Below are 14,349 nucleotides of genomic sequence, written 5' to 3' on the forward strand. Positions count from 1 at the left end.
AGATAGATACTTTATTAATCCCAAGGGGAAATTCACATAATCCAGCAGCAGTATACTGATACAAAAAACAATATTAAATTAAAGAGTGATAAAAAATGCATGTAAAAGCAGACAATAACTTTGAGTAATGTTAGCATTTACTCCCCCAGGTGGAATTGAAGAGTCACATAGTGTGGGGGAGGAACGATCTCATCAGTTTGTCAGTGCAGCAGGACAGTGACAAAAGTCTGTCACTGAAGCTACTCCTCTGCCTGGAGATGACACTGTTCAGTGGATTCAGCGGATTCTCCATGATTGGCAGGAGTTTGCTTAGTGCCCGTTGCTCTGCTACAGATGACAGTGATGGTGAAGTCAGTCGGTTGACTCATCTCCTCGAGTGTGAATGATGATAATAAATCTGACAGTGGGATGGAGGAAATGCACAGTAATAATGGAGACAGCTGCAATCACCCTGCATTTTCATCCCCAAATTCAGTCACAGAGGTGCTGTCCCCCAACATTGCTGTAAAATTAATTTTGATCTCAATCTTCAAACACAATGAGGACCTGTGCTTATGAAGACATCAAGTGTCCAGTGGAGGGCACTGGTCAGTGGTCAAAGGTGGCAGATCATGACACTTGAGTCAGGACCAAGCCCAAACCCTGGATAGAGCAACTCGGTGAAGGAGGTTTTGAAACTGTATAGCAGGGTCATTGTGTGTGAGACGCTATAAAATGACAGGGTGCCAGCAGGCCAGTTCAGATACACACCTATTCTGGGGCTGTAGTGGGAGCAGATTACAGTCTGCCTATCATTGTGATGTGCAAAGTACTGGGAATTAGAACAAAACAAACTCCAGGACTTGACATTGCATCCAAGACGACACTCCTCGCCCACACCTTTTCTGGTCAGTCCTTTATAGGTGACACCTATCCTCCCACTATTTCCACCCCACTCCACCTCCCAGTAACAGCGAGTCCCAGTCAGAGCCTCTCTGCATAGAACTTGGGGCCAGAAGTCAAATCTGTCAGGATGATCTGGATATTCGGTCACTGAAACTTCATGTGTCACCTTCTTGTTCCCTTCAGTCAGACAGAGGCGTCTGTGTGCCGTGTTGATGTCCAGTGTGAGTGGACAGAAGTCTGAAAGGAAAGAAAAGAAAATGAGTGAGGAAATCTGTGAGCATGTAGCGGGACTGGGGACGGAGCACAACACAATTAATAAGAACCAATCAGGAGCTTTACTGATGAGATTCAGATATGTGCTATTGATAGTAAAGAGCTCATCTGATTCGACAGAATCTGTGGGGAATCAACATGATATCACAAAAGTCAGGAAGGAGTCTCAGTTTGGCTGGAATTACGATAAACACCGCATGGTCACTGTCAAGATCAGAGTTCTAATGGACTGTCCATACTGACCACTGGCTTTATTAAATGACTAATTTTATTGTCAAAGTCCACCTCTTTAATTTAAAATCAACCCACTGTCACACTTCATTACCAAACAGATTTTACTTTCTTCACAATAAACTCCTGATCCAGGTTCAGGTTTCCAGTAGCATACTGAATGTTTATGGCGCAACCCGCAGGTCAGGGCTACATGAAACATGAAAATAAAGAATTACCGTATATACTCGTATATAAGTTGGGTCTTGAAATCCAAAAAAATTGATAATAAAATCAGTTCCCGACTTATACGCCTGTTCAAAAATACGTTACTTAATTTTTTTTTTACATCTTCTTGCCTCCTCCAATCTCACACCAGTTTCTCAGACACATCAAATTTTGTTGCAGCAGCGCAATTACCAATTTTTTTCACCACTTCAATGACTTTTAACTTAAAACCAGCTTCACATTTTCTTCTGATCGAATGTTCCATTGTAGATAAGGGATGCTCTTACGATAAAGGTGTATGAGGGTGTGAGATACAATTAAAACAGAACAGTGTAAACGTCACTTCAGAATAGTTTGGGTATTACTGTGTGGTCACGTAGGCACAATACATAGAAATAAAAAGGGGGTGTGCTCCATGTTTCCTCTCTCAGGTGGGCATTAGCATATCGTAATCTCTTGGACGAATAGAGTGAGTTTTCCGCATTCAATTTATATGACCAACAATATAAAATACCAGAAATTATTCTGTAAAATCAAGCCCCGACTTATCAACGGGAGAACTTAAACGTGAGTATTTATGGTAATACAAAATATGAACTGGCAGTGAATGAAATGGTTGTAATGAATTGCCGTAAAACTTGTGACAAAAAAGATGGCCATTGAGTGCTGAGAGATGTGCAGTTCATCAAGAAAATCATCATGGAGTGAGCTGAAGCTGCTCAGTCAATAAAGAACATGATTTATTCAGTAGAAATTAACTTTAAAATGAAAAGACGAAAGTTCAAAATAATAAGAAATGTGAAGAGGAACTGAACTGACAAAACTCGATTCAGGACAGCATGATGGCCAAGTAGTTGGAGCTGCGGCCTCACAGATTCAGCTTCACAACTTTGAATTTTTGCGATCAGTCATTGTCTTTGTCAAATCTGTATATTCTCCTTGCATCACTCCTGGTTTTCTTCAAACATCCCACAGACATGCATGTTGGGTTAGTTGGCAACTCTGAATTGGCCTTGTGTGGTTGTGGCTGTGTGAACACCTGACTTAATACAACGCGGCCTGAACTGGATTAAACCGGTTAGACAATGTGATGTGTGGGGAACAGCCCGGACACAGACAGGGAGACGTGATGTTAACACTAGAATTACCAGAGTCTATGAAAAAACTCATCTTTTGTCTTCTAAATGTGCCGATTAAGAGGAGCAGCAAACAGCCGGCTATTCCATCCCCCACCGTCGCTGAACGTTCAATAAGTTCTCCTAGGTTAGGCCTTGTTTGATTATCTGGGAGTGAGTGCACTGCTGGGGTTATAGAGTGGAAATAATAGATCGTTATTTGGAACACATGCATTTCATGTGTGTTCCGTTTCTACAGTAATCTGTGTAAACACATTGTTAAAACAGAAACTTTTCCATATTTTAATAATAAATGTTACAAAATGTAGGCATAAACTATTGAATGTGTGAAGCCTGATTTCCAAAGATCAAATAAACACTTTTATAAAAGGTTCAAGAATGACACAACAACCTTCTGCGGTGTAGTGCTATGGTTTCCCTTTCAGAGTACAGCAAGCTTTCCCTGCTTCAGAGACCTGAGTTTGGTTCCCCGCTGGGGCGTAAGTGTTACTTTGTTTTCTTTTTAACCATGCAAGCGTCTGCTTTCTGCGTGCTGGAGCATTTTTCTTTTTCTTGAGTAAATTGTTAAGTTTAAAATGACATTTGTGGTTATTTCTGTTGATTAGTTCATGCTTTCATTCATTGTAGCTAATACTGTTATGAAGTGGTCGCTATTTTTGCCTGTTGTATACAATCAATCTAGTGTCGTTATCTCCACTGTCACTGCCCGCTTACCTGCGTGCAGCGTGTGTCGATTGATATATGATTTAATTCTAGTATTAAAGCACCACACACGTTTATTTACAATCTTAAATACAACAGTGAACACACAACCCAGTGCCACAACACCAATCACCCCTTAAGTCCTGGCCTTTCAAAAAATGCCTTTCTTTGTCTCTGGTCCGCCTCCACTCCACTCCTCCGAGCTCTGTCCCCTTCCACCTGACTCCAGCCACCGAATGGAGGGAGGCGGCCCCTTATATACATGCCCAGATGTGCTCCAGGTGCTTCCCGACACACTTCCGTCGGCACTGCCCTGTGTGACGGAAGTGCTGGCTGCGCACCCTGAAGCACTCTGGGTGACCCCGGTCCTCTTCTCCAGTGTGTGGCGGAAGTGCTGAGGTCCAGGGATCCAAAGGCACCACGGGCCCCTACAGAGTTGAGCTTCAAAGCTCTGTACCCGTGGTCCCCAAAGCAACCAGGGCAGTCACCCCCACATGGTCTGGGGAAGACGCAAGCCCTCCTCCGGGTCACCACCCCAGCCATCTCTGACAGATGTTAAAATCACTTCAATGTAAACCCGCCACGGCCATGATGGTCTGCTGACCTGAATGAATCAGTCCATGAAGACGATCAGCTGCCGCTCACCGATCACTGATTCACTGATTGCATTTTATCGAATGACACAAATCAGTGAACCTGAGGAAAAGTCAGGGAGGAAAATGTCTGCCATTTTGAAAATGTGACTCTAAATTATCTGCTCATTTGCAGAACACCCTGCATCAGTGTAATTTATGTTATTTTTACTAGTGAATAATAATTTGCTATTCAGCATTATATATTTTAATGTACAATAGATTATATGTAAACATTAGTAACAGTTGATATTGAAGTTTGTTAAAAGCACATTGAGTTGCTTTCATGCATTGTGCTATATAATAATAATAATAATAATAATAATAGCACTTACTATTATTATAATTATATGAGAATGAGCAAATTAGAAAAGCAGATTGCAAACTGGAAAACAGAAAAAAACCCACCAGTATGTGCAAAGAAAAATGTGCAAAAGAAAAAGGGATAAAGAATCCCAGATAGTGTGACAGGTGGACTTGGCATAGCCAGCATGATTTGGTTCTGAAGTTTATGGGTTTTTACTTTGTGTGAGTTCAGTGGACACTTTACAGAGTCAAGTCCAGCAGACCGCTTTGTTGCTTCATTGCCTGAATCTCTATATCCCTAAATGCCAGACCACCACCAGTTTCAGCTCATCACTCACATCACACTTTCTGCTGGTTACACTTTCATATCATAAGCCTGGCCTGAGATATTCAAAGAGAAATGATTTCTATTGTGAGGACGTATTCAGTCAAAGCACAAACTCACATCGTAAAAATTCCTCTCTGCTCTGAGGTTCCAGAGGCCATAAGGTGAAGTTTTGGGTTTCACAACCTGAAAATAAAAGGAAAAGAGAAGAATGAAAACTGTGAAGATGGCATTTTGGAATGTTAGTTAAATTATTAAACACATATTAAAAATATGCAGCTAAATTACAAAACGTGACAGCACAATGACAATACATGAAGAGCATGCGACATATAGATATACAAAAAAGTTATTTCATATTTTAAGGAGGTTGGCTAGAAATTCTGCTCCAGATATTAATATTAAAAACAATGTTTTTTCTTTTTATTTCTATTTTTATTGCTTAATTTGGATTGGGTTTAAATTTAATTGTATCTGTTTTGTCATTATTGTTTATTTGATTGAGTAGTATGCTATTGTAACATTCTCTATGTAGAAAATAAAATATTAAGAAAAATGTTTGTAAGGTGGTGCCACTGCCTTGCAGTAAAGAGACCAGGGCTCATGACTCAATTGCTTCCTGCATGGAGTTTCAGTGTTCTCTTCATATCCATATAGGCTTTCATTGGACGCTCCAGTTTATTTCCACAGTCCAGAGACATGCAAGTTTGATGGATCAGTGATATCAAATGAGCTCCTGATACGTGTCTCTGAGTGTTTGCTCTGTGATGGTCTGGTGTCCTGTCCTGTCCAGGTGTTGTTCCTGCTTTGCATCCTGTGCTTGCTATGACTCAGTTCAGCTTCCCCTTAAGCTTGTTTAGGATAAAGTGGCTTTTAGAAAATTGATGGGAATAATTTAAAAAATATATCATTAAAGGCAATGCAGGAGAAGAAATTGGATGTGACAAAAATGAGAATCCTGAGATGGATGTGTGGAGTTACAAAAATGATACAATGAGAGGTTGAAGAAAAATGAGAGGACAAGTACAGGAAAGTAGAGTGTTCCTCCCTGGTCCCAGAAGAGATGATGACATCATCCAGGCAAGCAACGCTATAAGAATTGTGGTGCACGTAGCTCTTTATCCATCATACATTGGAAGATGCCCCAAGCAGTCCCAATGGGAGGATGCAGTATTGCCAGGGTACATTGTGGGAACTAAATGCTTTCCAAGCCATTTGAGGAGTTCTTTCACTTGTAGCATCAGATAGGTTTCAAATCATTGCAACCAAATTGGGACCAAAACGATAGGGCTAGATCACAGACTTGAACTTTCCTCAGTAATACCGAGATTTAGCATTACTTGATCTCAAGCTCCACTTCTGCTCATTTTGCTTCTTGAAGTCGATAAGGACGTTCTCTGACAACTATTCTCAGGATGGTAACAATATTAGAAGATAATGTCAAATAAAAAAGATGTTCTTGAGGAAGTAAACAGGAAAAAGTATAGGAAGTATATCTCTTTTAACATTTAAAGAGCTCTGATTAAGAGGAATTGTTTAAAATGAGAGTGTGATAGGACTGGTCTAATAATTTCGAAAGGCATTATATGTATAAAAAATTCCTTGATATCAAATGCTGATAGATAAATTTTAAAGAGCAGGCCTTCTTTGTGTGTCACACCTCTCAGTTTCATCTTACAGTCACTCTGGTCCTTCTAATAAAATAACAAAAGGCACAACATGATGTGACACTGTACCTGATGGAGTCCATGTCCTTATCTCCCACTGACTGATCTTCTCCAGACCCTTTATCAAACATGACAGCTCCTTTCTCAATTCTTCAGAAGAGAAATCAGCAGTGGCAGTGAACCTCAGTGAGTCTCCATCAGCAGGAAGGACACAGAGAGATGAGAAAGTCTGAATCAGGAGAGAAGAGGGGACAAGGACAAATTAAAAGATATTTTGTTAGACGACACTCTTCTCAATTAAGGACTTGTGTGGTGGACAGTCATCTTGGTCAAATGAAGAGATGATGTTTCATTTATTTCTTAGTTATTTAAGAAAGAATAGTTCAGTAGAGTCTCTCCTAACATATTATCAACTTTGACTTTTAATGAGCTTTTACTGTGTGAGAAGCAAATTGCGTAGATAAAGGGAATAAGCGTGCAGTGGGCAGGCAGGTGTAGAATTGACATGGTGCAGAAGATAAGACATTAAGCTTTTAATACTTCCGAGATTAAGTTAATCAAGTTAAATGATTGATTACACATTTTTTTATTATAATTATATAGTGGAAGGTCTGCAAACAGACGGTATGACTTGTGAGAACGATTTGTGAGCCTTTGTGTGCTCATCACCTTCTGGAAGACTAGTGGGAGTCTGAGTTATATTACACCCACCATGTGTGGAGTATAAATGGAGAAGAAAATCTCACTAACCCGTACAACACACTTGTGAGTTAACATCCACAATATTGTGAGCAGCTTTGCTCTCCATTGTCACACATGTGCGACTAGGAGGAAGCTGAGTGGACCAAGTGGAGGTAATTATCCACCAGGCCAGGGGGTGGTAGGGTGCGCTAAACCTTATTCTGTTATCTCTGCAGGCCAAATATGGGAAGACCTGCCTGATTTAACAACAACAACGTCACTTCCATTTGCGGTACTGAGTGTGTCACTTCCAGTTCCGGTGCCAAGGAAGACATCACTTCTGGATCCGGTGTTAAGGAAGAGGTCACTTCCAGCGCCAAGGAAGACATCACGTCCGGTTCCGGTGCTAAGGAAGAGGTCACTTCCAGTGCCAAGAAAAACACTTCCGGCCTCACCCTTTAAACCCGCCATCTTCTCCACCACCAGTTCAGTTCAGTCTGGAACTCAATCCATGCACATAAGTGCTTATTTAAAAAAACATTTTTTGCAGCCAGGGACAAAATACGGGTGGCTTCCCCAAACCTTTCCAGTGTGTTGAGACTAATTCTTACACCATATTAGAGAAATGACCTAACAGCACAACTGTAAGTGGAGAAATATTAGATCAAACTCTACTGATGGGTATAAGAGATGAGAAAATGTTGAAGGATTTGAATCTCATCAATTTAAGGATGGAGACACAAGGAGGTGGTATGAGAGAAAGTTTAAAGATAGGAAAGGGAGGAGGTGTCACCTGTTATTAAATGTCATCTTTGAAACTGAAGCTAGTTAAGAGTAAATGATTCGCCCCACAAAGACCCATAGATACATAGAAGATGGTTACTCTGTCATGCAGATGAAAGCAGCAACTCAGAGACTTTTGCACATTTTGGCAATATTATGCAAACATGAAAAGACCTCCTGCATTGGACTTGTGGAAGAAAAAGTAAGCCTGAAACAAAATTAACAAAACGTCATATTTATTACACTTTCCCCTTAAGATGTTACCCAGGTTTAAATAAACTGACTTAATCTGACCACTGAATTTAAAGGTCTGAACACTTGTCTTAGTTACGTCATAACCCAGAACACACTGACATCACATGATTTGTTTTCAGTACTGGAGACAAAGGGTATAGAAGAAACAAAGGATGGGATGCAACCAACGAACTTCATGACACCTCACATACAGTAAGTGAAAAATATAAACTGCTTTTCTGTTTTTTTTTTTTGCATCAATTTTATTACAGGTTTATACTCTTGGTCGACTAACTGAAGATAAAAGCAGGATTCAAGGCCACCCATCCTGTTTTCAAAGAAAGCATGTATATCCTGTAGTTATGTAAAAAGCGTAGTAATAAATGAAACACCTACATAACCAGACATAACTTGCAAGCTAAGACTAACACAAATAAATATAAAAAAAATAATCTAATTGTCCTGTTCTTGTCATGTTGTAAAAACTCCTGAGAACTTTTCAATTCTCTTCAAATATTTTCAGGTCCCAAACACCTCAGTGTGACCCGACTCTCACCTGCAGGAAGTGGACGTTGTCCTTGGTCTCTGAAAGCTCCTTCAGCTCAGCATTTCTCCTCTTCAGCTCCTCGATCTCCTTCTCCAGTCCCTTCACGACTCCTTCAGCCTTCTCCATTTCTTTCCTTTCTTGTTCTCTGATCCTCTCAGTCAGTTTTCTGTGTCCTTCTTCAATGCAGCGAATCAGATCAGTGAAGCTGTTCTCATTTTCCTCCAATTCTCTTTCAACAGAGATCTGATTGGATGGAGAAAGACACTGAATCCAAGCACCTAATAAGAGCAACCAATCACAAGACACATTTGTGGGCATTTGCATGTTGAAATGGATAGTTTGAACTGGCTGGCATCAGAGCTGGAGTGAATTGTAGTAACTTTGGAGACTAGAATAATGGAAGGTATGAGGTTGTTTCCCAGGCCAGTATGCTTATTCAGTACGATGGATGGCAGCATTCCACTGGCAGTGCATCTGAGCACCCAAAAGACTGCAAGGGATAATAAGAGTTAACATGCGCAGTCAGGTAAAAAGCTGAGGAGCATAACTGACAAGGTGGTCATCTCAGAGGTTCTGTCAAAGTCGTGTGTGCCAGTCCAAATAAGACTGAGGAGATTAATACATGACAGAAATTTGGGGGCATGATGAAGGTGTCAGGATGAGTTACATTTGAAACAGAGAGGCTCTAATATAAGCTTAACATGTATCACAGTTAAATTATTGGAAATAATTATTAAGTAAAAGTTTAAGAAATTCCTATCAGAAACAGGAGTATCAGTGAGCAGCCAGCATAGGTTTACGTGGGGTTCATGCAGAACTTTGAAAAGCATAAAACACCGTGGTGATCGGTCTGTGAGGACAGTTCTCCTTCTGTCACTTGTCCTTCTTCAAGTTGTCAGTTTTGATTGGACTACACAGAATTGAATGACATGTTGTGCACCACCCAGCTTCTCTGAACTAAAGACACACCCCAGTGGTCTGGACCTGCTGAATTAGTACTTTAGTACATAAGATGGTGCTAGAGTGACTACTGAGATAATAAAACAGAAAACCTGCCATCAACGCGCAAAAGAAGAACAGTTCAGCGTAGCAAACAAAGCATTTCAATAATCAAGATGAGATGTAGTAAAAGTATGTATTGCTCTTCCAGTATCTTCAAATGATCAAGAAGTTCTGACATTAGCCATGCTTCTCAATTGATAAAAGTGTGACTGTACCGGTTTATTTACATGAGGTTCAAAACTCATGTTGCAGCCCAAAAGCACCCATAAATTCCTCGATAGTGATTTAACATATGGCATCATTTACACGACCCACAATTATTAAAATCTTAGTTTTCTCAGAACTTTGCTGTAGAAACTAATAAGACATCCAATTCCTTATAACAGATGTCGGCAATGTGTGGTACGCATGCCAAGGGTGCAAAAAAATTTAACCACACCTGGGGCCGGAAATAAAGGACAAAGAGTAGATGACAAAGTAGAACGTCGTAAAGAATTCAAAAATGTACACATGCAGAGCAGGTTAGAGATAATGGAAGTACAAAAATTTGAAAGTCTCAAAAAAATGATTGTAAAGATCGTATTGGGCGGCACGGTGGCGCAGTGGTAGCGCTGCTGCCTCGCAGTTAGGAGACCCGAGTTCGCTTCCTGGGTCCTCCCTGCGTGGAGTTTGCATGTTCTCCCCGTGTCTGCGTGGGTTTCCTCCGGGTGCTCAGGTTTCCTCCCACAGTCCAAAGACATGCAGGTTAGGTGGATTGGCGATTCTACATTGGCCCTAGTGTGTGGGTGGGTTTGTGTGTGTCCTGTGGTGGGTTGGCACCCTGCCCAGGATTGGTTCCTGCCTTGTGCCCTGTGTTGGCTGGGATTGGCTCCAGCGGACCCCCGTGACCCTGTATTCGGATTCAGCGGGTTAGAAAATGGATGGATGGATGGAAAGATTGTATTAGCGGTAACAGATGGAAATTATTACTCGATGAAATAATGAAAAGAGCGAAATAACGAAAAGAGATTGAATATATTGTTTGGATTTAAACTTTAAGTTGGAGACTTGTAGATTGTCTAATTTGTGTTGTCATCAAAGAAAAAATAAAGTAGTGTTTCTTCCCAATGAAGAGGTGTATCCACGAGAATTAAAAGATTAAGGTGAAATCCCGGGAGAGAAAATTACAAAGCTCCATGAGACAAGAGCAAATGCAAAGACATTTGGAAAAGTCCTGCCCACATAACCACGCACACAGTTCAGTCATTACTCATTTGTGTGAATTCTATTGTCAGACACAGTTCGTGTAGAGAGAAAGAAACAATATTCACTCATGGGTAGTTATATGCTGCATTGTGTGATGGACAGATGCCGTTTCAGTCTGGCCAGGTCATCCCTCAACTGGAAGAAAGAGCCTTTTTAGGGCACTACACCCCAGGATGCTAGATGGCAGCTCCCCTGGACGGAAATGGTTCCCCAGATTCCCGCAGGGCAGCATGGGACATGGAGTCTGGTTCTTCAGCCCTTTTGGGTGCTGCCAGGGGGAGCTCTCCAAGAACCAGGTGGATATTATCATGACGTTAACCCAGAAGTACGTAGGAGTCACGAGGATGGAAACACACAGTACTTCCAGGGCACCTGAAGAAGGCATTTAACTCGGAGACGGAATACTACTGTGTCAAGGACTATAAAAGGACTCTGGGAAACCCCAGCAGATCGAGCTGGAGTTGGGTGGTAGAGGATGGAGCTCCTGGGAGTGGAGGATTGTGTGTGTTATTGATTCTTGTTTATAGAATTGTGGAGAGTGCATTGCTTTGTGCACTTTATTGGAACAATATTATTATTAAAATCTTCTTGGTGTTTTACACATGTGTCTGGGACGTCTGTCTGACAGGTTCAACAAGGCAACAGCACCTCTAGAATCCACAGTTGTCACGATGTAATTCCAAACACAGAATCAAAATTTAATACAATATTGATAAAAAGGTAAGAGCAAAAAGAGATCGAATATATGGACATAGGTAATATGACAGAAGTGCGCCGCGCGAAATTCAGATAACGCAGTATGTGTGCGGACGTGTGACATCTTTTCTGTACTATTATTATTATTATTATTATATAATACTAGGGTGCTATACTGTGTTAGCCATTATGAATGTCGAGAAAAAGTCAAGTAAAATAGCATCTTTTATTGGCTAACTAGTAAGATTACAATAGGCAAGCTTTCGAGGCAACTCAGGCCCCTTCTTCAGGCAAGATGTAACACAGAAACTGGGGTTCCCTGTGTTTATATACACACCAGGACAAGAAACAGCACTGGTAAATCTTTAAGTGAGAAATCTTAAATGTAAAAAATTAATAGATTCCTTCAGGCTAGGGTTCATTTAACATTGGTAAAGGAGCTCCATCGCTATTACAAAAGACTCCAGAAAGTCTTTATCGTCAACAAAAAGAAAAAGCTGCATAGACTACGAGATAAAGCTGGACACTTAATAGCAAAAAACAAAGAGCAACAGACCTGCATTGTTAATCTCTCCTCATACACACCAAATGAAGCAGTGATTTCAGTACTCACAAAGGGACTCTCATATTGTCCTGCAAAGCCCATTGACAACATCAGACTCTGCAGTGATATGAAAGAATTCTTCAGAAAACTCAGACTAAAAGAATTTTTCCACAAGAAAGAAAACGAGAACACAGAGGAACCAACAACAAGCAGTTACAACAACCCCACCAATAAATCCACATGGACACCAGAAGCTGGCAGAAACTCCACCCTGGATAATTCTACAGTATAGACTGCTTCCGACAGAGAGTGAAAACAGGGATATTAAACAGACAGCAAAATCTGATACAGTTATCTTATCCAAAGATCTTGACCATACATTGTTCTTCTCTCTCTTGTTAAATGAACCCTAGCATGGAGGAATCTATTAATTTTTTACATTTAAAAATTTTCATTTAAAGATTTACCAATGTTGTTTCTTGTCCTAGTGTGTGTATATAAACACAGGAAACTCCAGTTTCTGTATTACATCTTGCCTGAAGAAGGGGCTTGAGTTGCCTCGAAAGCTTACATATTGTAAACTTTTTAGTGAGCCAATAAAAGGTGCCATTTTGCTTGACTTTTTCTCTATTATTATATAAAAAAAGACGAGACCTGTTCAGAGAGACAAAATGTTACTTTCTCAGAGAGACACTTTCACGTCCCGCGAGACGAGAATTTGTGCCAAGAGGGTTTCCACTCCCGGAGGTGGAAATAAAAGACAAAGAGTAGAACATCGCAAAGAACTCAAAAACGTTAGCGCGGTACACATGCAGAGCAGATTAGAGATAATGGAAGTAGGAAAATTCAAAAATCTTACAAAAATAATAGTAAAGATCGCATTAGCACAAAGAAATGGAAAATATTACTCAATGAAATAACGGAACAGCAAGATGAGATCAAATAGTGTTAGAGGATGTCTGGGGGAAAAGAGAGACAAGGCAATGAGACAAAAGGACAGCTGCTATACAGGCTTTTAAACACTCGAAGTGCCGCATGAGATGCAGATTACATGGCATGGCAGCAGCAGCAAGCCAGCAGCTGATCAAGCAAAGAGGAGGTTAATAAAAAAAGCTGTATTTGTTTCCCATTGTATCACCATTTAAGAGGGGGTTTTGGAGGAGAGACCACGTCTCCTTGGAGTGTGTTCAGCCCCCACTTCACAATGTGTGCGGCAAAGACGCGAAATGGGTGGTACGTAGTGCAGGCATTTTGGGTTGGCAAGTGAAGCGAGCAGGGGGCAAAGCCCCTTAGTACTTTAATAATGAAGTTTACAATAACTAGGAAATCCATATGAGGCTTCATAAGCGGCAGGGACATAGAATCACAAGAATTCAATGAACTGAGTGGAGGAGGAGACCTCATGACCGGTAATACTAAACCATCTACAGTATATGCTTCCATACAAAGGAGTGAAGCACACTTCATCCTGCCTCCTCCTCCTGATGGTAACCTTCAGCGAGATTTCAAAGGCCTTTGCCTGGCTTCAACTACCTCTAACTCTACTCTGGGACCCTTCTATACCTCGGCCACTTGCCTCCTCAACCTCTTTTTAACTCAATAGCAACTCACAAATTGTTTTTGTCAGCCCCATCAGATTGACCATCACCTTGAGTGGCTTGGCCGCAGCTTCTGCTACGTTTGCCTTTGGTTCACTAAACATTTGAAAAGCACTTCAGAGTCCTTGTTTACAAAGTCCCAATAATCGTTTACAGGTAACAACTGTAGTACCATGTTCAAGGTAATCCAGTGGCTGATGTTAAACCAAAACGCAAGTAAATGCTGGGTTCAGAGACAACAAGTATGGAACTGAAAACAGCAACAATTGGAATTTGGTCTCCCAGTAATTTCCAAAGAAAGTTCAGATACACTCTTGTCTTGTGTTAATGATACAGCTTGCTTTAAAATGGCAGACACTACTAATCTGGTGTAGAGCTAACCTCAGCTCCTCTTTCTTTCCTACCAAGATCCACCATTCTGTCCGCAGACTTCACATTTTTCTTTACCTTCTTTGCTACCCGAGAGTGTAATGTAGCCTTTCTGGATTTAACAAAGAAACGCTGTCAACAGTCAAATCCCATTCAGGACACAATATAACAGTTTCTCTCCATCCTCATTTTCCTTTCCCCTCATGTCTTTACCAGTGAAGCTTGGCTGGCTGTTGTACGTTTATTTTGCTTCTCCTCCCTTCGATATGAAACGTCATCTTAATTC

At 40.9% G+C, this 14,349-nt stretch overlaps 1 protein-coding gene across 2 annotated transcripts in view; it reads right to left on the bottom strand.

Annotated features, from left to right (window-relative positions):
* Positions 1 to 261: 261 nt before the first annotated feature.
* The window catches only part of LOC120522307 (tripartite motif-containing protein 16-like), a 34,489-nt gene continuing 20,401 nt past the window's right edge, over positions 262 to 14,349 (bottom strand). Inside the window, exons 3-6 of one of the 2 annotated variants that reach the window (XM_039743344.1) lie at positions 8,619 to 8,852; positions 6,434 to 6,593; positions 4,818 to 4,883; positions 262 to 1,122 (exon numbers count right to left, since the gene is read on the bottom strand). In XM_039743344.1, the coding sequence (XP_039599278.1) occupies positions 596 to 1,122; positions 4,818 to 4,883; positions 6,434 to 6,593; positions 8,619 to 8,852 (987 nt within the window). In that variant the 3' untranslated portion in view covers positions 262 to 595. The remainder of the gene's footprint in view (positions 1,123 to 4,817; positions 4,884 to 6,433; positions 6,594 to 8,618; positions 8,853 to 14,349) is intronic. The other variant, XM_039743347.1, reaches the window with a different exon arrangement.

This window comes from Polypterus senegalus, chromosome 2 (assembly GCF_016835505.1).
Source record: "Polypterus senegalus isolate Bchr_013 chromosome 2, ASM1683550v1, whole genome shotgun sequence".
NCBI classification, from domain to species: Eukaryota; Metazoa; Chordata; class Cladistia; order Polypteriformes; family Polypteridae; genus Polypterus; species Polypterus senegalus.